This window comes from Schistocerca nitens, chromosome 1 (genome assembly GCF_023898315.1).
Source record: "Schistocerca nitens isolate TAMUIC-IGC-003100 chromosome 1, iqSchNite1.1, whole genome shotgun sequence".
In the NCBI taxonomy this organism is placed as follows: Eukaryota; Metazoa; Arthropoda; class Insecta; order Orthoptera; family Acrididae; genus Schistocerca; species Schistocerca nitens.
In genome coordinates this window covers 1264677163-1264703458 of record NC_064614.1, presented here as the reverse complement: position 1 = coordinate 1264703458, position 26296 = coordinate 1264677163, and the positions used below count along the sequence as shown (strand labels likewise).

The window sequence follows — 26296 nt, the reverse complement described above, 5'->3', positions numbered from 1 at the left end:
ATCGGACTTTACAGTCCACTGGTAGACATGCCAAATCGGAGGAGTGTCGAGGGGTAGCCAGTTTGCAAGCGCCTTGGACTCTGTCACAAGTGTTCTGTGTACACGTACATTTTTAATGTGCTCAACGCAGGCTGGTGTTTAGCACTGAGAGTGTTGCCGAATTGGGGTGGGGGAGGGGGGGGGGGAGGAAGGGGGAGTTCAGAGGGAATATTCGCTGTTTTATTCACGCATGTGTCAGTGTCACATGCCTCCATGACCGCGCCATAGGAGGGTACGAAACAGGAAGGCCGGAAAAACATAAACACCCTTTGTTACTTCAGATCATGTTCAAATTGCATTGAATAGCTTTAAACGGTTCCTATAGTTGAATTCTTTTATCTTGGCGGCTCGCGCATGCCCGCCCAGACGCGGGAGATTGCTGCGTTGCCAGTTGCACACGACGCACGCGCCAACAGAAACAGCGCCATAGTACAGTATAGTTCGCAAGCTTACGTTTAGGGGGAGCGCGCAGTTTATGAAGTAAAGCCACCACGGCCGCATTAACCCTTTCGCTGCTACAGAGACGTGCTCCCCGCATTCCGTGCTGTGCGCGATTTTGTCACTGCACTGATCGCCTGTGCTGACACATGGTGTTTCCGACTGCTTTGACACACTTATCATTCGATTCCACAACTATTTGGCCCAAAAATTAGATTTTTACACATCTTCTTGACTGATACCTTCCCCCCACTTCCTTTGACTGACTGAAGTGCTTTAAAATAAAGCCAAACGCGCCCGGTGTAAATAAAACTTTTATTACAGTCGCGAAAGACGGAATATTTCTCAATATTACATACGACACCTATGTGGTACTTAAATTAAATGAGATATTGTTATACAGTAAATTTTATATGAAATTTAGGTACCTTGTCCACATTTCATTCTCAACATTGTGGCAACTAAAATCGACCATACCGAAAGTATACGCTATGGACTTTTACCTCTGCAAACTCTTCAAAATTTCGTGCAATGGTTTACTACATTTAATGCTGCACAATAACTGGGTTGAACATCGAAACAAAATTAAGTCATTTATGGGGGGAAGGTATCAGTCAAGAAGATGTGTAAAAATCTAATTTTTGGACCAAATAGTTTTTGTGAACTCGAATGATAAGTGTGTCAAAGCAGTGGAAACACCATGTGTCTGCACAGGCGAGCAGTGCAGTGATGACAAAATCGCGCACAGCGCGGAATGCGGGGAGCACGTGACTGCAGCAGCGAAAGGGTTAATGAAGAGACAAAGCACTAGAAATTTCAAAAAACTGCATTCAAACGAATAAAATTCGTGAAGTAAGACACTTCGATATCGTTTTAAAATAAAAATAAAATTTAGCATCGCACAAGGTTTGAACTGATTACCTAACGCCTTCCAATCCAACGCCTTAACCATTACGCTAACGCAGCTCATCCTGCAATTTCTCTCAATAAGGACTCTAACACGTCACGCAAAATTCTGACAAACACTGTTGGTATGCCTATGAATTACTCGCACTTCGTCGAAGTACAATAGGAAATAAACAATTACCGCTGTTCTTTATTGCGAAAAAGCGGTTCGTGAAATTGATACAAACACCTTTCCTTGCTATCGCCTGAATTAAGAGTCTTATTGCTTGTTGGTTTAATTAATTAATAGAAAATGAAGCAATTGGCATAAAGAATGGTTTTTCCAAACTTTCAAAAAACAAAGTCTGCTATCAAGACATTGCTTTTGTTCTATTACTTTATTTATGACTGAACGTTTCTAAAACTGAAGACACTCGTCCGTGCTCTGTACTACAGTCGAGATCTGGCAACGTCGTTCTCTGTTCATTGGCTGACTGTATGTTTTGACGTCAGATGCGCAGAACGAACTTAAACTCGGCCGCCAAGATATATGACGCGCACTTTAGTCGTTTCACCCTGTGCACCACAGCAAAAACTACGTTCGTGCTTCACTCCAAAGCGGTGCGATCACGTTCAATTGGTTTCTGGTCCACGATGTCAGAGAATGGTTGAATCGTCAGATGTTGTCAAGAACGTCGTACTGTTGCTCACAGCACTGCGAACTGTCGTTTTCGACCGCGAAATGTGTGGCAGCCAACGCCTTAAGGAAAATGGTGGTTTCGCTAACGCCTTTTATGCCACCTACTGACGACTTTTCGAGTAGATTCCGAGCGGTGGTGGGTCTGAAATGTTTTCCTCGGCCGCCCATTACAAAACCGCGTGATTTTAATGCTGGACGTCGCAGAGGCGTCGAAAGAAAGGATGAAATGTGGGTAAGAGGAGGCATGACGACCTTTCCATCGTATGACACGTCCACGGTGGTGTTGGGCAGAAGTGTGACGTGCTTTGGCCTTTTTTTCGTAGGGCGCCACGCTTTTGCAGCACTACAGAGGAACGTTGTCGGCAGCTTGGAGCCAAATTCCAAACCTATACGTCGCATTGGGAGACAATTACAAGATTTCGAAGAAGCGACCCTTTAATTGTGTTGCGTAGTGTAAACTACTTTATACTCTCTTTCTTGACGCAGTAAGGCAGGTACTATCTATGTAGCAGACATCTTATAATTTTTGAAAAGTCCCTTTACTTTCGCTTGCCGCCTATTGATGTTAATGTAATTTTCTTCCGGAGGGTGCCTCCTGTATAATTTTAGCGCTTCTCTTCGTTCTAGCAATGCATTATTGCATCCCTCATTCCATCTTAATAGTAATTTTTGAGTTTTCCAAGCAAAGGGTTTTTTGTCGGATAAATACCGCTGTAGCTTTTTCAATGCAAGCAATAAAGTTCGCGTAGTCTGTTCTTGTTTCTCCACATTCTGCAAACGTCTGTATATTTTCCGAAAGCTTAGTAGTCTACTTGTTCAAGTCTGCTTTCTGAATGTTCCAGTTGTAGACTGGCTGCGTGACACCAAATATCGTCAGTGTGTCACTTCTGAGAATGGTGTGTAGATGATTAGATCGAAGGGCTTCTGTGACTTACTTCCATGTGAAGTCTCCGTAATAAACATGTACCTAAGGCGCTCAGTCATTGGTTTGGTACAGCTATACCCGTCGGGGAACCGTCATTTAAAATGATTATGTTCTCTTCGTCGACAATTTCCGCTACCATTTTGCCGACGCTGTAGTATTGGTCTGAGCCCCAAGCAGAGTGATGAGCATTATAATCAAATAATGTAGCCTTCGGGTGCGCTACGAAATCAAGCAACACCTCAGTTGTTGTTTAGTTACGGTCTCCCTTTGCGATCTGTAAACCGACATCAGATTTAGTTCACTCTCGTTCGTGTATAACGTAGCTACAGTAGACGGAAGTGGTGCCTCTTGTCTCTGATCTTCTTTCAAGGAACCTCTTGAGTGCGATGTCGTAAGTTCTGTCTTGAGTAAGGCTAGGCTCATTTGAAAGTGTTGTGTTAACCACTATTATATTAGCTGCTAATGACTCACAGTGTGCCTCAAGAGGGCGACCGAAAATGAGTGTCCTGGAGGTACACAGATCAAATGGCTCTGAGCACTATGGGACTTAACATCGATGGTCATCAGTCCCCTAGAACTTAGAACTACTTAAACCTAACCTAAGGACAGCACACAACACCCAGTCATCACGAGGCAGAGAAGATCCCTGACCCCGCCGGGAATCGAACCCGGGAACCGGTACACAGATCAACCTTCTATGGGATGTATGTATTACACTTCACAAAATGGACATCAACATTCGAGAAATATTCAAACAAACCATTGACTTGTACCATGTACACCGAATGAAAGAAGGCGCGCCATCACGATCGAAGGCGAACTGCTTGGGAGTTACAAACCGTGCAGGACGTTCACTTAGGAATCCACTCTTAAAGAATACCTCTAAAGTCATATTGGTATAACGGGGTGATGAGAACTGCCTGAATTTGATGGCGTCCAACCGAATGCGAAACCTCGGTCGCGGAATTTATTGTTAAACTGGTTATGCTTTAACGCGTACCTGCAGATAGTGCGACAATATGTTTCATAGGTGCGGAAAAAACAGACATCCAGAAGCTGAATTTGTCCAGTAGTTCCAGGTGGTATGAAGTGCAATTACACATCCTTTTCAGAAGGAGTATGACTTCTACACGCAGACCAGGAAACAAGCAAAAGCTAATTGTTTTGACCAGCTATTGGCCAAAAGTAGTGCTCAAACCATACTTGTAGTTCTCTTACGCCCGTTTTCCCACTCTTGCATTCTGTAACGTAAATATTCCCTGCCCTTGCAAGATCACGCACATTAGAAAGAATCGTACGGGGCAGAGCACCTCCAGCTTCTCGCAGTATAATAATTAACTTTCTGGCCAATTTACCAGCTAGGTTCACAGTCAGCATAATTGTGTACAAATGCGTAAAGGCATTGATATTAGTTGGTCTTGACAGAACTCACGTGGTGCCTCTAATTTCCAGGGTTCCTTTCACATGCATGTCCTCTTCAAATCCCGATTCGTCGGAGTTGAAAACAGGTTCCTCAACGAACGATTGGATAAGTTTGTTTACCTCATTTACAAATTTTCGGACCGATTCCGCAGTTTGATGAGCATCGTCAAGTTGATGCTTTTTTTTTTTAATTTCGTTATGTTACGTCTTCCAACTCTGTATCACTGTTTGGAGTTATGTAGCCATCCACTGCTTCTCTTGAAGTTACTCGTACGTCACGCATAATTTCATGTGCTTAACGCGATAGGTGACTATCATGCACATTCTACAAATTGTGTCGAACATCCTTGAAACGCGCAAACACCAATTTTTGTAACAAGTGCGCCTTGTCCTCTCTTGAACATTTGTAATTGTTCTTATACACTACATAGTCATGTTTCTACGGAATTCTTGGAAATCTCTTCATACTGTTTTTTTACTATGCTTCAGATAATCTTCCATGTACGTAATTATGTTTAATACCCGGTCATTCCCCCCATATGAACCATGGACCTTGCCGTTGGTAGGGAGTCTTGCGTGCCTCAGCGATACAGATGGCCGTACCGTAGGTGCAACCACAACGGAGGGGTATCTGTTGAGAGGCCAGACAAACGTGTGGTTCCTGAAGAGGAGCAGCAGCCTTTTCAGTAGTTGCAGGGGCAACAGTCTCGATGATTGACTGATCTGGCCCTGTAACACTAACCAAAACGGCCTTGCTGTTTTGGTACTGCGAACGGCTGAAAACAAGGGGAAACTACAGCCGTAATTTTTCCCGAGGGCATGCAGCTTTACTGTATGGTTAAATGATGATGGCGTCCTCTTGGGTAAAATATTCCGGAGGTAAAATAGTCCCCCATTCGGATCTCCGGGCGGGGACTACTCAAGAGGACGTCGTTATCAGGAGAAAGAAAACTGGCATTCTACGGATCGGAGCGTGGAATGTCAGATCCCTTAATCGGGCAGGCAGGTTAGAAAATTTAAAAAGGGAAATGGATAGGTTAAAGTTAGATATTGTGGGAATTAGTGAAGTTCGGTGGCAGGAGGAAAAAGACTTCTGGTCAGGTGACTACAGGGTTATAAACACAAAATCAAAAAGGGTAATGCAGGAGTAGGTTTAATAATGAATAGGAAAATAGGAATGCGGGTAAGCTACTACAAACAGCATAGTGAACGCATTATTGTGGCAAAGATAGATACGAAGCCCACGCCTACTACAGTAGTACAAGTTTATATGCCAACTAGCTCTGCAGATGACGAAAAAATTGAAGAAATGTATGATGAAATAAAAGAAATTATTCAGATAGTGAAGGGTGACGAAAATTTAATAGTCGTGGGTGACTGGAATTCGGTAGTAGGAAAAGGGAGAGAAGGAAACGTAGTTGGTGAATATGGATTGGGGCTAAGAAATGAAAGAGGAAGCCGCCTGGTAGAATTTTGCACAGAGCAACAACTTAATCATAGCTAACACTTGGTTCAAGAATCATAAAAGAAGGCTGTATACATGGAAGAAGCCTGGAGATACTAACAGGTTTCGGATAGCTTATATAATGGTAAGACAGAGATTTAGGAACCAGGTTCTCAATTGTAAGACATTTCCAGGGGCAGATGTGGACTCTGACCACAATCTATTGGTTATGAACTGTAGATTAAAACTGAAGAAACTGCAAAAAGGTGGGAATTTAAGGAGATGGGACTTGGATAAACTGACTAAACCAGAGGTTGTACAGAGTTTCAGGGAGAGCATAAGGGAACAATTGACAGGAATGTGGGAAAGAAATACAGTAGAAGAACAATGGGTAGCTCTGAGGGATGAAGTAGTGTAGGCAGCAGAGGATCAAGTAGGTAAAAAGACGAGGGCTAGTAGAAATCCTTGGGTAACAGGAGAAATATTGAATTTAATTGATGAAAGGAGAAAATATAAAAATGCAATAAATGAAGCAGGCAAAAAGGAATATAAACGTCTCAAAAATGAGATCGACAGGAAGAGCAAAATGGCTAAGCAGGGATGGCTAGAGGACAAATGTAAGGATTTAGAGGCTTACCTCACTAGGGGCAAGGTAGATACTGCCTACAGGAAAATTAAAGAGACCTTTGGAGAAAAGAGAGCCACTTGTATGAATATCAAGAGCTCAGATGGAAACCCAGTTTTAAGCAAAGAAGGGAAAGCACAAAGGTGGAAGGAGTATATAGAGGGTCTATACAAGGGCGCTGTACATGAGGACAATATTATAGAAATGGAAGAGGATGTAGATGGAGATGAAATGGGGGATACAATACTGCGTGAAGTGTTTGACAGAGCACTGAAAGACCTGAGTCGAAACAAGGCCCCGGGAGTAGACAACATTCCATTAGAACTACTGACGGGCTTGGGAGAGCCAGTCCTGACAAAACTCTACCATCTGGTGAGCAAAGTGTATGAGACAGGCGAAATACCCTCAGACTTCAAGAAGAATATAATAATTCCAATCCCAAAGAAAGCAGGTGTTGACAGGTGCGAAAATTACCGAACTATCAGTTTAATAAGTCACAGCTGCAAAATACTAATGCGAATTCTTTACAGACGAATGGAAAAACTGGTAGAAGCCGATCTCGGGGAAGATCAGTTTGGATTCCGTAGAAATGTTGAACACGTGAGGGAATACTTACCTTACGACTTATCTTAGAACAAAGATTAAGGAAAGGCAAACCTACGTTTCTAGCATTTGTAGACTTAGAGAAATCTTTTGACAATGTTGACTGGAATACTCTCTTTCAAATTCTAAAGGTGGCAGGGGTAAAATACAGAGAGCGAAAGGCTATTTACAATTTGTACAGAAACCAGATGGCAGTTATAAGAGTCGAGGGGCTTGAAAGGGAAGCAGTGATTGGGAAGGGAGCGAGACAGGATTGTAGCCTCTCCCCGATGCTATTCAATCTGTATATTGAGCAAGCAGTGAAGGAAACAAAAGAAAAGTTTGGAGTAGGCATTAAAATCCATGGAGAAGAAATAAAAACTTTGAGGTTCGCCGATGACATTGTAATTCTGTCAGAGACAGCAAAGGACTTGGAAGAGCAGTTGAATGGAATGGACAGTGTCTTGAAAGGAGGCTATAAGATGAACATCAACAAAAGCAAAACGAGAATAATGGAATGTAGTCGAATTAAGTCGGGTGATGCTGCGGGAATTAGATTAGGAAATGAGACGCTTAAAGTAGTAAAGGAGTTTTGCTATTTGGGGAGCAAAATAACTGATGATGGTTGCAGTAGAGAGGACATAAAATGTAGACTGGCAATGGCAAGGAAAGCGTTTCTGAAGAAGAGAAATTTGTTAACAGCGAGTATAGATTTAAATGTCAGGAAGCCGTTTCTGAAAGTATTTGTATGGAGTGTAGCCATATATGGAAGTGAAACATGGACGATAGATAGTTTAGACAAGAAGAGAATAGAAGCTTTCGAAATGTGGTGCTACAGAAGAATGCTGAAGATTAGATGGGTAGATCACATAACTAATGAGGAGGTGTTGAATAGGATTGGGGAGAAGAGAAGTTTGTGGCACAACTTGACTAGAAGAAGGGATCGGTTCGTAGGACATGTTTTGAGGCATCAAGGAATCACAAATTTAGCATTGGAGGGCAGCGTGGAGGGTAAAAATCGTAGAGGGAGACCAAGAGATATATACACTAAGCAGATTCAGAAGGATGTAGGTTGCAGTAAGTACTGGGAGATGAAGAAGCTTGCACAGGATAGAGTAGCCTAGAGAGCTGCATCAAACCAGTCTCAGGACTGAAGACCACAACAACAAACAACAACCCAGTCATTGGGCAACGATTGTCCTTCACCAAGTTTTATTGGAGAAGGGATTTGTGGCTAGATGTCCGACAAGGATGATGAACTACACGGCTCGACACCTCTTTCCATGCCACGTTCACTTGTTAAGCAAGTATCATCGTACTCCACATGTAGCTCCGGATGCACGCCCCAAAGATGTACGTCCACTCCCGCCCAAACACGATCGAAGAAGAGCATTTCTAAATCTTGTTTGGTGAAGTTGGAGGATAATGTGAAAACCTCGCTTTGTGACAGTATGCGAAATGTGGATTCAACGAAATACCTTGAACACGAAAATTTCTTGAGGACAGTGGGTGGTGTAGATGGAAGATAAAACCATTTCACCCACAGGAAATGAGTTAGTCACTGTTTCATCAGGTTTGAGGGCAGTCATTATTTTTAACTTTTGTGAAGGAGGACAATGAGTGGTGGGTACAACGTCTCATTTCCGTGAGACTCAAATTAGCCCGTGGGCACCTACTGCTGCATATGGATACCATAAACTCGACTCCTACAGCATGAAGCGTTTTCTGTGCTACCTTCGATGCATAATGAGTTCATCTTTGTTCTGCCAGAATCTCAGAGTCGTTAATTCCTTCCTGCCCCATGGGATTAAAGAGTCCCTTTCGATATTCGATATCTAGAGCCATAAAACAGCATGGAGTTAAGCTCATGCACTGGGTATCCAGTCGTTTTGTCGCTGTACCTTTGCTGTAGACGAGGAAAATCTTTGGCTGTGTACACACAAAACCGACAGACTGTCGTAATGCTGTGTTGTTCGTTTGGTCATGTAATCTAGTGTATGTACATTTGTTTTAATTCATGTATGTACCAAACTCACAATGCACTAATCTTATTGTTAGCTACTTTGGTAAGAAGTAATATTCTCTCTAAATATTAAATCCTTTGGTACAGTTTTTCATAGCTTGGGCAGGAATGGGTTAAAAGTTCTGAGTTAGCTTGTCGTATCAAGTTTGATGCGGTAAGTTAACCGAGAACATTTTATGGAGTGATTGTGTTGCGTATGATTTCATAGCCACATTAGCGTATGAGATCATTGTGTTTCATGTAACTTTACTTTTATACATAAGGTCTGAATAGCGACACTAGTTCACAGCACGACTCATCATTGGTATATTCTTCTTGTTTCAAAAACCTAAGCCTTATCTCGGTAGCCACAGCTTTCTCTCTTCAGCGGTTCTCTTTATCTCATTGACTGAAAAACATCCCATCCCAATGATCATGCTTTAAAATAAAAAAAAGAAAGAGGATTTTCTCCTTCGCCTCGTCGTTTCCTTCCCAACGATCTTGCCTTCGAAAATGTTTTGTAGAAGAATATGAAGTCCAATTAACTGTCCATCTAGTTTTGCTTTGTGTCGGTCTATAACTTTTTGTAGTACTTTCTTCCCTCTTGTTTCCTGTGGAACAATCTCATTCGTTTCTCTGTCAGTCCAGCAAGTTCTTATAATCCTCCAGAACCACGTTTCCAGGCGAGCTTTCTAGTGCCTTGCTAATGTTCAGGTTTCACATCTGTATGTCAGGGCAATCCACGCAGATGTCTTTACATATCTTTTCTTAGTGTGGAAGCTGATGTGCTTGTTTTGGAAGGCACTCTTGGACAATGTTATTCTTCTCTCGATTTCACTGAGACATATGAGTGTTTTCCTGCTTCCTGCACAATGCTACAAAGATAGTTAAAGTCGGTTATTTCCACGAGTTGCTCATTGCCTATTTTTATGTCAGTCTTACCTCATCCCCTTTCTCGTCTATAGCCGTGGTTTTTGTGTTCCTTATACTTATTTTTAGTTTTGTTATCGCTTGATTTAACACCTCAATCATTTTCTTTCTTTCTCTTAGTTTGTCATTGACGCATTGCCATCGGTGTGAAAATACGGAATAAGTAAAGTGATAGAGGGCATCCCTGTCTTACTCCTCTTCCCATTCTTGCTTCTTTGTTTGTACCATTAGTATCTAGTTCAGTACTTTGACTTGGTATATACTCAAAATTAATCGCCTGTCCTTCCAGTCTAGTTCTAATTAGCGCATTGCTTAAATAACAACTTCCAATCATCCATATCGAATGCTTTTTCTAGGTCGATAAATGATATACGTATTTTTCTGTTTACTTCTGCTTTTCTTTCCAAAATTTGATGTAGTGCGAACATTGATTTTCCTGTTCTAAAGCCAAATTGATCATTGGCTAAGCTCCAATCCATTTCCTTTTTATTCCTCTCTTTAACTACTGACAGTACCATTTTTGAAGTATGTGACACAAGGGATAGAATCATTGGTACCATCAAAAGTAATTAAATTTACACATCTATTGCTTCCTCTGTAAGCTGTAGCACTATTACAGGAGATAGTAAGGCAGAGGAACTAGATAACTGACTTCTGGTAATTCTCTGGAGACTATTAGCAGGCACAACAACAAAGAGCACTCGTAATCTTCTGACGAGCTGTCGAATCACAAAACTCGATAGGAAGGAAGTTCCTTTTACTACGGAGTGCTTAAATCATGTTGTTCGGTAATTTACTAAAACAGCTGTCCAAAATATCGTATGCTGATTTTCTTTTTGAGTATCTGATGAGCTTTGATTGTTTCTCTTACAGACATAAATATATTTTCAACACGATCTTCCTTTACACCACATGAATAGCTATTAACGCTGAACACATCATAATATAGAACAAAACGCACAAAACATTAATTTGAGTTCAGTCTTGAGTCTTTAGAGAAGTGTAGGCCCTTTCTTCCTCCTCCCAAACCTTCATTACTCTCTTGGTTTCTGCCTCAATTTCACGCACTATCCTCTTGATACTCAGCTCCACAAATGCATCAATGGGAAGCTGTTAACAAAACAAAAATATATTAATAACTCGTGAAGAAGGATCAGTAAATAATGGGACATTTACCTGCATGATTTACATACTTTTACGTTTATAAATTTTTAAGAAATATCCATGTGAGGTGTAGTTATCGTGTCTGAAACACAAATGTGTAACTTGTGAAGGAATTATAAAATCCTAGTTACTATTAATTTTACTACTAGATTCGCTATTTTCCAAGAATTGGAGCTCAGCCAAATTGCCCTTAATGTTGCACATTCCAAGGCCTATTGTTTCAGGCTATGCATTCAAAACGTTGGGACAATAGTTTTTTACTATTGAGCACTTGGTGTTACATGACCAGGTTCAAGCACGTTTCCTATTCAGCAGAGGTTCTGCACCAGGCGGTCCACGATAAGTACAAAAGCACATATTTAGCAGTTCGTCTCCTCTCGTTCGTAATAATTTCTACCTGATATCTTATCACAGCAGTGGTTCGCAACCTCTCTGATTGTACGAGTAAGATCTTTGCCCCCAAACGAGATCAGATATCATCCAATACACGAAAACTTTAGAACATAAATAAACTTAGAAAATACACTGACACTTTTAAAGAGATGAAAACTAAAATATACTTATTTAACACATAAACAACTAAACCAGACATGTTTCTATACATTTCTTTAATAAATCGTTGTTGTTCATATTGCACACTGATGACCTTACAGACAATATTAATAGCAAACCCAGATATTTTTCAAGTAGTTCAGTTACTTATAATGACGTACCGACTGGATAAAGGTGCAGAAATATTTAATCAGATTTTGATAAAATTTCAAAATCGTTCAAGGCCTGGTATCTTCCTTTAAAAGTGCAGAAATGTCAAATTACGGACTTCGTAAAACGAAAACACGTCGTATCCTATGACTACAAAATCAGTGATTCACAGTTATAATCAGTCAACTCACATCAACATCTGCGTGTAACAAAACGTACGGTCTTGAAATGGAATGACCGCGTAGTCCCAGTCATAGGTTAAACGAGTGCCAGACATTCGTTCATTGGCAGGATACCAGTAAAATGGAGTCAGTGTACAAGACTGACTGCTTACAAGTCATTTGCACATATCATCTTAGAATACTGCTGCGGTGTGTGGGATCTGGACCAAATAGGACTAACTGGGGAGACAATGTATACAAACAAGGGCTGCACGAATAGTCAAGGATTTGTTTGACCTTCAGCAAAGCGTCAAAAACAGTTGAAACATCTAGATTGGAAGATTTCTGAAGACAAGAAAATCATGCCACGGAAGCTTGCTTACAAAATTTCAGGAACCAACAGCGGTATTAAGTGAAGATTTTAGAGATCTTCCCCAATATGTATTGCTCCCGCTGGGACCGTCAAGACAAAATCAGACTACAAGAAATGTATTTCGAGTTGCGAGTATGAACAATCCTCAACAGTATATTACAATGGGGACAGAGAAAATTTATTCTGCGCCTGGACTCTTACATGGATTTCCCGCTTTTTTGAGTGGTCGCTTTACCTGCTTCGGCTATCCGTACATGGATCGCGGCCAGACTCAAATTTCCGTATGTCATCGTCCATGCGTCACAACCTGAACTCGTATGTTTTGCATATTCCCGTCCAGGAAAGTCATATTTATCGAGAGTCGATGGCCTGGTACTGGCGAATAATTACGAAATTGCAGTACCTATGTTACTAAGAAGTACGCTGTAATGTTACTTTGGACATGCGATTTCGTCTTACGGCACTGCGATAATAATGAAATACTACCAACTCACTTTTGTTACCAGTTACGGTTTTAAGTGTACCGCAGCTACGGAGCCCAAAAAGCTGTGCAGTGGCGGAAATGTCACTACCTGTTGATTTCACTTCGTTCTCTGGATAATGAACATAGGACCTAGGCATTTAATAGTCGATTTTCCACAAAAGGAAAAGTTTTACTAGTCGAATTTGTAACTGATAACAAGTTATGGGTACTACCACAGAATGGACAGCTATAGAAATAAACAGAAAAGTAAAACTATCTTGGAGTGCTTTCGGTAAACTAAAACTCCAACAGGCTCATCTTGATGAATATGAATCTATGCTCTACTACTGTAGAACCAGTAAGAAAAAAAATGGCAGTCACCACAAACGCAAAAAGTGAATCCTGAACTCTATGATCTAGCACACAACCTAGAGCTGTTAACGAATGCGGCAGAACGTGAGTTTCCTGGAATGTTTAACAAGAATATTTATCAATAAAGAAATATATTATTGCAGCCAGGCTAGAATTTTGGCACCGAAAATCACACGGTGATATTGGACTGGCAGCCTACAGTGATAAAGTAAGAATTGGAATTTTAAACGTTCATATGGGAAGGACTACACGGATTCTCTGATGAGATATTATATTGTAGCTTACGCCTGACTCGGAATTGATGAGTTACTTATTGTGTAAAATGATATCCATATCTGGCGGAAGTTATCTGCGAACAGCTCAAGTCCACGAAACAACCACACAAGCGGTGACGGATCTCGCCAGCGGCACAGCCGTTGCCAGGCTGCGAACGCTTCGCTTGTCCTCACCAGCGCGCAACGTGCCACCGATGCGGCACAAAAGGATCCTCGCAAGACGTGTGTTGCAGCAGTTCCGGTGCAGATATTTTCCACCCTACAGAAGTGAAGCAAGCGTGTGAGCAATCGACGGAAGTGCAGACTTCTCAAAACGCAGCCCAGAAACTGTACTTGATCCCTTTCATTGGTAAAACACCCCGTAACATTACTTTTGGAGATGGGTGCTTCTGTGTCGTTGCTAAACCAGTCTACTTACTTACGTCTAGGTTCATTACCGTTGCAGGCAACTGACACAAATCTTTGGGCGCATGTGTCTATGTGCCTCTGCTAGCAAAGATTCCAGTTTTACTTATTGAGAACTACGTCACTCAGCGAGTAAATTTTCTTGTGGCTCTCAGTCCCAAAGTGGAGGACGTTTTTTGTGACAATGTCATTTCACGCTTTTGAATTTACATTTCATGACACACAGCATGTCACCCAACTCCAAGGACCTCGCGGCGCCTTAGTGTATCTTTTTGCAACAGATATATCCAAATTTTGTTTCCTGGATTAGGGAAGACACACGATTACGAATCGCATGACACTCTTGAAACGACGGTGGCTCCGCCATTTTCAAAGTGCCCTTGTCTCTTAAGGACGCCCTCGATACAGAGTCGGACAGGCTAATTTTCGAATTTGTGCTAATGCCTACTCCCCATATACAATGGGCCAGTATACAAACCCAACGGCGGCTTGAGACTTTGTGGGGATCCCAAAGTAACGATCAACGAACAAGATGTTATCGACAGTCATCTTCTACCTCCCCAGGATGAAGTTTTTACAAAATTACGCCACCTTACCTTATTCAGTAAAACTGATCTCTCAGAGACATATTTTCAAATGCCCTTACCGAGTGCTAAACGCAACATATGGTCTCTACCGTTACAATCAGTTAACTATAGGAACCTCTTCAGCCCCTGCCATATTTCAACGTTTTATGGTTCAACTACTACAGGGCACCCAAACTGTGCTGCATAACTTGGCTATATGTTGGACACTGATGTAACTCCAGAGCATCATCTACACAGTCTCAGACTTGCAGCAAGATGACTTACCCTGTCAGTCCAAAAAGTTTGCAAACTGGATTAATAAAAAACAACAACAGAAAAACAGAAAAAAGTTAAGATGTTGGTTTGGGTGCTTCAGGTATTCTGCGTAATGTCCCGCTACTTGCGGACAATCCACAGAACGTTCATAACACTACGTTAAATTGTCAGCAAAATTCTTGTTTGGAATGTTCTTCAACTCGCGCGTCACGTTCACTTGGGTTGGGTTGTTTGGGGGAGGAGACCAGACAGTGAGGTCTCATCGGATTAGGGAATGATGGGGAAGGAAGTCGGCAGTGCCCTTTCAAAGGAACCATTCCGGCATTTGCCTGGAGGAAAATAGGGAAATCACGGAAAACCTAAATCAGAATGGCTGGACGCGGGATTGAACCGTCGTCCTCCCGAATACGAGTCCAGTGTGCTAACCACTGCGCCACGTAGCTCGGTCACGTTCACTTGAATGTCGGTTACGTCTCAGAACATTTGGGCAGACAGTGTAAATACACCATGCGCAAGTGTTCTTTCATGGAATCTTCCTTGACATATTTAGGTCAAACTGACTTGTACCAACAAGGGACAATGTTGCAGCGATCGATAAAACAACGAACCCCCGCCCCCCTTCCTCCCCACACCCCGAGAGCGTCAAAATGTTACAAGCATTTCTGGGTAAATTTAACTCCTATGGTCGATACACAGCAAACCTAGCAGAATTATCATATCCACTGAACTATCTCTGTGGTCAAGACGCACGTTTCGATCACCCGCCAGTCAACAAGCTTTCCAAGGTTTAAATGATTTCCTTAAGCAGGCACCCTATTTAATGATATATAACCCTGGTTTTCTTCTTGTAATGTGCCACACTGGGAGAGCACATACTGAAATGACCGATATCAGGACTTGTGACTTTTTTCGAGTCTACAGTCGCGTATTTTCCCACACATTTTGAGCTGTTGTCTTGTCTATCTGTACTTCCATATTGTTGATGGCTTAATTTTGACTTTTCTGTCATCTTTATGTTACAGTCCATCCCTAATACATTTTTATGATGTAAATCTACTGTCCATAGAACATTCTAGTATTGTCGTCTTGTTGAAAGGTGTGGAATGGGCCATTAATACTTATTCTCCACAAAATATATGTTTGCAACAGAATCAACAACACATAACAAACGCTGAAAACATGTTAGTGATGGGATTTATAATCTTATTAAAACATAATGAAAACGCACCCTTTGTAAGTCAACACTTAATTGAATTTCATATGAAACCGTTACAGAACCAAAATCATGGTAATATTCAGGAGATTTTTATTAATTCAAAATATTGTGCAACATAAGTAATCTGTTGTAAAACACAAATTTTCGTTCGTAGTTCCATGAACGTATCGTCGGCAATAATGAAATGCAGTATATGTAAGTGCTGTGATTTTATTTTAATTTTTCGTGGTAGTGACCACACGGATCAATCAATCTTTGTTGAGGTCAATATGAAGTCAGACTTTGACCGGGTTCAGTTAGTACGTACAAATCTTTGTAAGAACTAATGTAATTTGCTAGTTTTAATTAATGTAGGGGAAATAACTTCAAAGATGTGTGTACATCATTTCTGTAATTAGTGTGTTACCTTTGAAACCCCTATGCATAATGAATCTGGTTATAAAATTCTATTGCAGAGAAGCAAGATCAATAATAATCATCGTTACAACAATGAAGGGAACTTAAAATAAGTAAGAGTGTACTGCAGATAGCTCTAATATTGTTCAATAACTTTCAAAAAGCAGTTAAAGTCGAATGGCAGAAAAAATTGACCGTTTTGTGAATTTGAAATTATAGTAAAATTGCTGTGCTCTAATAGCGGCAACTGACGCATTACCACATAGTATCGGCACAATACTATTCCCTAAATACCGTGATGAACTTATCAGCTTCTCAACAATTCTTTTCTCAGTGTGGGAAGCCCTCACTGGTATTTACGCAGTTCAGAAATTTAAATGATTACTTTGCGGACTTCAGGAATTGTTTCACAGCGGAAGGGAGTAAGTAATATGGTCTCTCCTTCCAATCACTGACGAACCTCGAAAGGGCAGATACTGAGATCAGAGACTGCGGAATGCAAAAGCAGCTATAATCGCTCAGTAGTGCAAAGGCATCAGGACCAGATGAACAACCTTTAGAAGAAGAGTCTAGCACAGATGCGTATAATTAAAGGCCTGTTTTGCTGACGTCAATGTATTGTAGAATTGCGTAACATGTTTTATGCTCAAGAACTATGACGTTTTTGGGGGACGAAAATCTCCTGTGAACAAATCAACATGGATTCCGCAAACAGAGATCTTGCGAAACTCAGCTCGCTCTGTCCCTCTATGAAATCCACAGTGCTTCAGATATCGACGCACAGACTGATGCTATGTTCCTTCGCTTCAGGAAGGTATTTGACACTGTCACGCCCTGCCATTTACTGAAAAAAAACACAAGCTTACCGAATATCGGATCAGATTTGTGACTCAGTTCAAGACTTCACTTCCTTGCATACAGAATTCAGCATAGGCCTATCATTCTTAAAGAAACAATATCGACAAATGTAAATATTATTTTAGGAGTACACCAAGTTAATGCAACAGAATCTTTGCTGTTACAACATATGTAAATGATCTATTGGAAAATGTCACTACACTCAGCTGGCGGCTACACGGGTAGTGGAGGCTGTGTGGCGGGGACTGGGCGGTTTTTTAGGTTAGAAGGCCTCGGGAAAGTACGGGGTGGGCTGCAATCTCAAAAGGTGCATGGCAAATACAGGACGTGCTTGGATCAAGGAACAGTCGGAATTGTAGTTGTAAATTATTGCAGTTGTGCTGGGAAAGTCCCTGAGCTTCAAGCGCTAATAGAAAGCACAGAAGCTGAAATCGTTATAGGTACAGAAAGCTGGCTAAAGCCTGAAATAAGTTCTGCAGAAATTTTTACGAAGTCTCAGACGGTGTTCAGGGAAGATAGAGTAGGCAGAATTGGTGGTGGAGTGTTTGTGTCTGTCAGTAGTGGTTTATCTTGTAGTGAAGTCGAAGTAGATACTCCGTGCGATTTGGTATGGGTGGAGGTTATACTTAACAGCCGAACTAAGTTAATAACTGGCACATTCTACCGACCCACACACTCCAATGATATAGTTGCGGAACAGTTCAGAGAAAATTTGAGTCTCGTAACAAATAAATACCCCACTCATACGGTTATAGTTGGTGGGGACTTCAACCTTCCCTCGATATGTTGGCAAAAATACTTGTTCAAAACCGGTGGTAGGCAGAAAACATCTTCCGAGATTGTACTAAATGCTTTCTCCGAAAATTATTTCGAGCAGTTGGTCCACGAACCCACGCGAATTGTAGATGGTTGCAAAACACACTTGACCTCTTAGCCACAAACAATCCAGAGCTGATAGAGTGCATCATGACTGATGGCTCTGAGCACTACGGGACTTAACTTCTAAGGTCATCAGTCGCCTAGAACTTAGAACTACTTAAACCTAACTAACCTAAGAACATCACACAAATCCATGCCAGAGGCAGGATTCGAACCTGCGACCGTAGCGGTCGCGCGGTTCCAGACTGTAGCGCCTAGAACCGCTCGGCCACACCGGCCGGCATCATGACTGATACAGGGATTAGTGATCACAAGGTCGTTGTAGCTAGGCTCAATACCGTTTCTTCCAAATCCACCAGAAACAAACGCAAAATAATTTTATTTAAAAAAGCGTATAAAGTGTCACTAGAAGCCTTCCTAAGAGACAATCTCCATTTCTTCCGATCTGACTGTGCAAATGTAGACGAGATGTGGCTCAAACTCAAAGATATAGTAGCAACAGCAATTGAGAGATTCATACCTCAGAAATTGGTAAGAGATGGAACTGATCCCCCATGGTACACAAAACAGGTCCGAACGCTGTTGCAGAGGCAACGGAAAAAGCATGCCAAGTTCAGAAGAACGCGAAATCCTGAAGATTGGCTAAAATTTACGGACGCGCGAAATTTGGCACGGACTTCAATGCGAGATGCCTTTAATAGGTTCAACAACGAAACATTGTCTCGAAATTTGGTAGAAAATCCGAAGAAATTCTGGTCGTATGTAAAGTACACTAGCGGCAAGACGCAGTCAATACCTTCGCTGCGCAGTGCCGATGGTACTGTTACTTACGACTGTGCCGCTAAAGCGGAGTTATTGAACGCAGTTTTCCGAAATTCCTTCACCAGGGAAGATGAATGGAATATTCCAGAATTTGAAACACGAACAGCCGCTAGCATGAGTTTCTTAGAAGTAGATACCTGAGGGGTTGCGAAGCAACTCAAATCGCTTGATACGGGCAAGTCTTCAGGTCCAGATTGTGTACCGATTAGGTTCCTTTCAGATTACGCTGATATAATAGCTCCCTACTTAGCACTCATATACAACCGCTCGCTCACCGATAGATCTGTACCTACAGATTGGAAAATTGCGCAGGTCGCACCAGTGTTTAAATGGTTGAAATGGCTCTGAGCACTATGGGACTTAACTGTTGTGGTCATCAGTCCCCTAGAACTTAGAACTACTTAAACCTAACTAACCTAAGGACATCACACACATCCATGCCCGAGGCAGGATTCGAACCTGCGACCGTAGCGGTCACGCGGCTCTAGACTGTAGCGCCTAGAACCGCTCGGCCACTCCGGCCGGCGCACCAGTGTTTATGAAGGGTAGTAGGAGTAATCCATCGAACTACAGACCTAATATCATTGACGTCAGTTTGCAGTAGGGTTTTGGAGCATATACTGTATTCAAACATTATGAATCACCTCGAAGGGAACGATCTATTGCCGGCCGCTGGTGACCGAGCGGTTCTGGCGCTACAGTCTGGAACCGCGCGACCGCTACGGTCGCAGGTTCGAATCCTGCCTCGGGCATGGATGTGTGTGTTGTCCTTAGGTTGGTTAGGTTTAAGTAGTTCTAAGTTCTAGGGGACTTATGACCTCAGCAGTTGAGTCCCATAGTACTCAGAGCCATTTGAACCATTTGAACGATCTATTGATACGTAATCAGCATGGTTTCAGAAAACATCTTTCTTGTGCAACGCAGCTAGCTCTTTATTCGCACGAAGTAATGGCCGCTATCGACAGGGGATCTCAAGTTGATCCCGTATTTCTAGATTTCCGGAAAGCTTTTGACACCGTTCCTCACAAGCGACTTCTAATCAAGCTGCGGGCCTATGGGGTATCGTCTCAGTTGTGCGACTGGATTCGTGATTTCCTGTCAGGAAGGTCGCAGTTTGTAGTAATAGACGGCAAATCATCGAGTAAAACTGAAGTGATCTCAGGTGTTCCCCAGCGAAGCGTCCTGGGACCTCTGCTGTTCCTCATCTATATAAATGACCTGGGTGAAAATCTGAGCAGTTCTCTTAGGTTGTTCGCAGATGATGCTGTAATTTACCGTCTAGTAAGGTCATCCGAAGACCAGTATCAGTTGCAAAGCGATTTAGAAAAGATTGCTGTATGGTGTGGCAGGTGGCAGTTGACGCTAAATAACGAAACGTGTGAGGTGATCCACATGAATTCCAAAAGAAATCCGTTGGAATTCGATTACTCGATAAATAGTACAATTCTCAAGGCTGTCAATTCAACTAAGTACCTGGGTGTTACAATTACGAACAACTTCAGTTGGAAAGACCACGTAGATAATATTGTTGGGAAGGCGAGCCAAAGGTTGCGTTTCATTGGCAGGACACTTAGAAGATGCAACAAGTCCACTAAAGAGACAGCTTACACTACACTCGTTCGTCCTCTGTTAGAATATTGCTGCGCGGTGTGGGATCCTTACCAGGTGGGATTGACGGAGGACATCGAAAGGGTGCAAAAAAGGGCACCTCGTTTTGTATTATCACGTAGTAGGGGAGAGAGTGTGGCAGATATGATACGCGAATTGGGATGGAAGTCATTACAGCAAAGACGTTTTTCGTCGCGGCGAGATCTATTTACGAAATTTCAGTCACCAACTTTCTCTTCCGAATGCGAAAATATTTTGTTGAGCCCAACCTACATAGGTAGGAATGATCATCTAAATAAAATAAGAGAAATCAGAGCTCGAACAGAAAGGTTTAGGTGTTCGTTTTTCCCGCGCGCTGTTCGGGAGTGGAATGGTAGAGAGATAGTATGATTGTGGTTCGACGAACCCTCTGCCAAGCACTTAAATGTGAATTGCAGAGTAGTCATGTAGATGCAGAAGTTCCATAAGACTGTTTGCAGATAATGTGGTTGTCTATGAGGAGGTAGCAGCGCCAGAAGACAGTAGAGATTTGCAAAAGGACATGGAGTTGATGAATTGTGCAAATATTGGTAGTTAGTTTTTCCTGGACCTAAATAATGTAATATATTGCGCACAAATAGGAGAAGAAATACACTACTGTGCAACTCCATCATTGATGATAAATTACTGAAACAGTGTCTACTGTAAAATGTCTAGGAGTAACCATCCGGAACTACCTTAGTCCTTTCATGGATGATGGGATAGGCCACTAAAGCAATCGCAGTTTTGAGCGTTCAGAAGCCTGTATCTCATACTTGTCTTGTGCTACCATGTAGCGGGATGCTTCCAGAATCTGAAGAAAAATACTGCGGACCATGAAGAGGATATGAGAGGGCTGTGAGCGATCAAGTAGGGCGGCGTGTGTTTTTAGTGTGTCTGTTTCACGAAAATCAGATCAATACCCCATCTTTTCAGTACCAAAGAATGTCAGAAGTAACTAACTGTGTCCTCTTATACATCATAGACATTCTTTTGAAATGTTGTGAGAACCTCAGTAAGTAAGCCTGACAGATATCCAACAAACATTTAAAAACAAATGAAAAGAATTTCTGAACCACAACTTCTTTCACTCAATAGATGAATTTTTAGAAACGAATTAGTAACTGTAAAAGAAAGAAAAAAAGTTATATTGTGTAATGAAAACTTATGTTAAACTGACATGTTCCACATCATTACGAAACGTCGCATTCATGATCTATGGAACTTGGGTGCGATATGTCATGTTTTCAATTGTCAGGAGAATAAACGACTTTTGCTACTGATTTATTACCGTATACTTTTTTCCATAATAACGATCCTGATAAAACTGTTCTAACATTAAAAATCTAACTCAGAAAATACTAGGTCCACATGAAAATATGGATCTCGTTAGTTTCATGACTTTACCGATTTTCAAAATCAGCCAGCTTAAAATTTTTTTGGTAATGAAGGCGTATTATTTACCATAAAGAAAGACAGTTTTTGACATTTTATTTTTCAAAGATATGCAAAACAAACATTAACCACGAAAGGAGTAAGTGGAATGACTACGCAAAACAAACAATAGGAAAAGCAGATTGCAGACTGAGATCCATAGGAAGAATCTTAAGAAAATGTAACTCTTCCTCAAAAGAAGTAGCATAGAAAACACATGTTCGACCGATTCTTGAGTACTGTTGATCAATCTCGGATCCTCACAATGTAGGACACTGAATCGGTCAGTGTTTAGCCGGCGCGAGAGTGTTACACAAATGCTCAACAAACTCCTGAAGCAGACGCAATAAGAGAGGCGTTGTTCATCAAGGAGTAGTTTACTATTGAAATTCCGAGAGAATGAATTCTGGGAGGAGACATACAAAATATTACTTCCTGCCCAATGAGTCTGGCAAAATGACCACAACGTGAAAATTCGAGAAATTAGCGCTAATACAGAGGTTTACCAACCATCATTCTTCCCATGCACCATTCACGAATGGAACATGGAAAGAGGTGGGGCAGCAATTTAGCGGTACAGAAGAAGTACCCTCCTCCACACATCATCTGGTGGCGTTCAGTGTACCGATGTAGACTTGGACAAAAATGTCATCTTGTCATGGCTCATCACAATTACTACCATCTTTGGCTCCAGACATATTTTACCAATCCAACGCCTCCAAGACTGGCGCCTATATTTTCATTATTCTATCCACTATCGAGCAACAACATTACACATAAATACACTCCTGGAAATTGAAATAAGAACACCGTGAATTCATTGTCCCAGGAAGGGGAAACTTTATTGACACATTCCTGGGGTCAGATACATCACATGATCACACTAACAGAACCACAGGCACATAGACACAGGCAACAGAGCATGCACAATGTCGGCACTAGTACAGTGTATATCCACCTTTCGCAGCAATGCAGGCTGCTATTCTCCCATGGAGACGATCGTAGAGATGCTGGATGTAGTCCTGTGGAACGGCTTGCCATGCCATTTCCACCTGGCGCCTCAGTTGGACCAGCGTTCGTGCCGGACGTGCAGACCGCGTGAGACGACGCTTCATCCAGTCCCAAACATGCTCAATGGGGGACAGATCCGGAGATCTTGCTGGCCAGGGTAGTTGACTTACACCTTCTAGAGCACGTTGGGTGGCACGGGATACATGCGGACGTGCATTGTCCTGTTGGAACAGCAAGTTCCCTTGCCGGTCTAGGAATGGTAGAACGATGGGTTCGATGACGGTTTGGATGTACCGTGCACTATTCAGTGTCCCCTCGACGATCACCAGTGGTGTACGGCCAGTGTAGGAGATCGCTCCCCACACCATGATGCCAGGTGTTGGCCCTGTGTGCCTCGGTCGTATGCAGTCCTGATTGTGGCGCTCACCTGCACGGTGCCAAACACGCATACGACCATCATTGGCACCAAGGCAGAAGCGACTCTCATCGCTGAAGACGACACGTCTCCATTCGTCCCTCCATTCATGCCTGTCGCGACACCACTGGAGGCGGGCTGCACGATGTTGGGGCGTGAGCGGAAGACGGCCTAACGGTGTGCGGGACCGTAGCCCAGCTTCATGGAGACGGTTGCGAATGGTCCTCGCCGATACCCCAGGAGCAACAGTGTCCCTAATTTGCTGGGAAGTGGCGGTGTGGTCCCCTACGGCACTGCGTAGGATCCTACGGTCTTGGCGTGCATCCGTGCATCGCTGCGGTCCGGTCCCAGGTCGACGGGCACGTGCACCTTCCGCCGACCACTGGCGACAACATCGATGTACTGTGGAGACCTCACGCCCCACGTGTTGAGCAATTCGGCGGTACGTCCACCCGGCCTCCCGCATGCCCACTATACGCCCTCGCTCAAAGTCCGTCAACTGCACATACGGTTCACGTCCACGCTGTCGCGGCATGCTACCAGTGTTAAAGACTGTGATGGAGCTCCGTATGCCACGGCAAACTGGCTGACACTGACGGCGGCGGTGCACAAATGCTGCGCAGCTAGCGCCATTCGACGGCCAACACCGCGGTTCCTGGTGTGTCCGCTGTGCCGTGCGTGTGATCATTACTTGTACAGCCCTCTCACAGTGTCCGGAGCAAGTATGGTGGGTCTGACACACCGGTGTCAATGTGTTCTTTTTTCCATTTCTAGGAGTGTATGGTCACACTGTCCTGATTCACCATAGGACACGACTCAGACTTCAACCATCATGAAATGTTGTGTTTCCAGCTTGATGCAGACCTGGATTTAGTTGGGTCCAGCTTCAGCATAACATCATGCAATGCCACGGCCGCCGCTCATAAAAATCTGACGTTATGCCATCTTATTCGCTGTGAACAACACAAGTGACTGGATATGATGACATTTCCATTGGTTTTCTCCCCAACCCAATGCTGCAGAAAAATGGGAGTGTATCCACTTAGATTTTGCTGGACTAATTTTGGGTTCCACATAACTGATCAGGAGTGATTTGATTCATTTCTCACTTCTCATTGATGTTCTGCATTTTTCAAGTCACCACTACCACTATTACAGTGGCCAAGGAAAAAGTCTTTTGTCCCTGAAGGCACCCTACATTCCTTAGTTTCTGATAAGAGGACAGCACTTACAACCTATGACTTCAAACAATTTCACACTCATTATGGAATTCAACACCTTCACGCCATACCCATTCCCCTGGCTTCTAACAGCTGTGCAGCATGCTTTGTCTGCACCTTTAAACCACACCTCCGCAAGGAAATGATGTCAAATGCTGCATCTAATGGCCTCTGTAGCTATCTGGTAACATACAGTGCCACCTATGTCAAGGGATGCAGGCTGCAGCCTTGCCGAACAGTTTTGTGGTCATCCTCAATGCACCCTCTTGCATATGCTGCAGCCACCATCAGAGCAGAATTCTCTTCTTTCTGGATTCACACCCCATTGTGGATCCAGCAGTTCAGGCACCACAGAACCTGGATTCACATGATCCTCTCCACCCAGCCATTGGTCTATCTTATATATTGCGTGGCCTGTGCTTGCCGACACCTGTGGTGCTATTGGAACCAACTTCACATCCAGCATCCTGGCCAGCAGTTGCCTGTTTATCTGTTACCAACTGGCCCTCTGGCGCTGTACCACTTTGAGCAGCACCCATCAAGCCTCATCCTGCCTCAACCTTCCACATTGATGTCCGCAGACTTTAACTCTCTACCTTCCTTGGTGCAGCTCCCATGCACTATGCACTGCTGTTGTCTCCTCCTTGGTTATCACTGCTTGGGGGAGTGGGTGTGGTGGCACCACCCGGCATTATCATAGAAACAAAGTAGCTGTTGCAACACTACTATTGTCTGCTGTAACGCTATTACTCAGAAGGCTCTGATCCTCAGGTGTACCCTCAGGAGGGATCACAATAGACTCTGGCTTATAACCCTGCCCACACCCAGCCTAAGCCAGTCTTGATGTGAGCGCTGAAGTGCACACCCCGAGTGTTATCATACTGACTATGGTGTTATTCAGCTCTACTCTATTTGTAATCGATGGAACTCTGTTACAGCTCAAGCTGGACACAGCTTTGCAATATGGACTTAAGATAATTTGTTTTGTTTGTAGTGACTGCATATTTTCCTTGTTTTGTGTACAAACTGTGTTATTAGCATGGGTAGATCACCTTCTTATGAAAGTAATACCTTATCCAAGCAAGCGGGATGTCATTATTGCCATCAATTTTAGTTCGCCAAGAAGAATTTTGTGATCCAAACGATCACAAACTTTGGGAAGGTCACAATATGTACCAACACCATGCAGTATATGATGCAACTGTGTGAGAGGTAATGCAACAATTGCATAAATGTCTGCAATCCCTCTTCCATGAGTGATTTTCCAACACCCACATACATACATTCATTAAAAACCTTCATTCAGAGATTGTCATGCCACACAAGAGTAAAACCATCTTCAAAGTAGTGTGAGGAGCAGTCTTAGCATTGTTCTTGATGGCATTCTCAATCATACAGTTAAGCTTCTACTCCAAACTACAACTTGCACCCCGAATTATCATTACATAATCACAACAGCCATTGTTATAACAACATGCTGTAATGTAATGGCCTTGAATCCTACGTTGGACTATCTGTTAAAGAAAGTTTAATGTGTAATACACAGTATTGAGCACTGTAGTTTCTTATGAGTATGTGGGAATTCCAGGTAAGTAGGTGCCAGGGATCACAATCAAGCAGATTGCAGAATAGGATTGATGGTATTTTATTCATAATATTGCTGAGCACAT

The 26296-nt window shown here is 42.6% G+C and overlaps 1 protein-coding gene across 2 annotated transcripts in view; it reads right to left on the bottom strand.

Moving 5' to 3' along the window:
- Positions 1-10898: 10898 nt before the first annotated feature.
- LOC126239862 (malate dehydrogenase, cytoplasmic-like) overlaps positions 10899-26296 on the bottom strand; it is a 73628-nt gene continuing 58230 nt past the window's right edge. For both annotated transcript variants that reach the window (XM_049947890.1, XM_049947891.1), the window contains exon 3: positions 10899-11102. In XM_049947890.1, the coding sequence (XP_049803847.1) occupies positions 10971-11102 (132 nt within the window). In that variant the 3' untranslated portion in view covers positions 10899-10970. The remainder of the gene's footprint in view (positions 11103-26296) is intronic.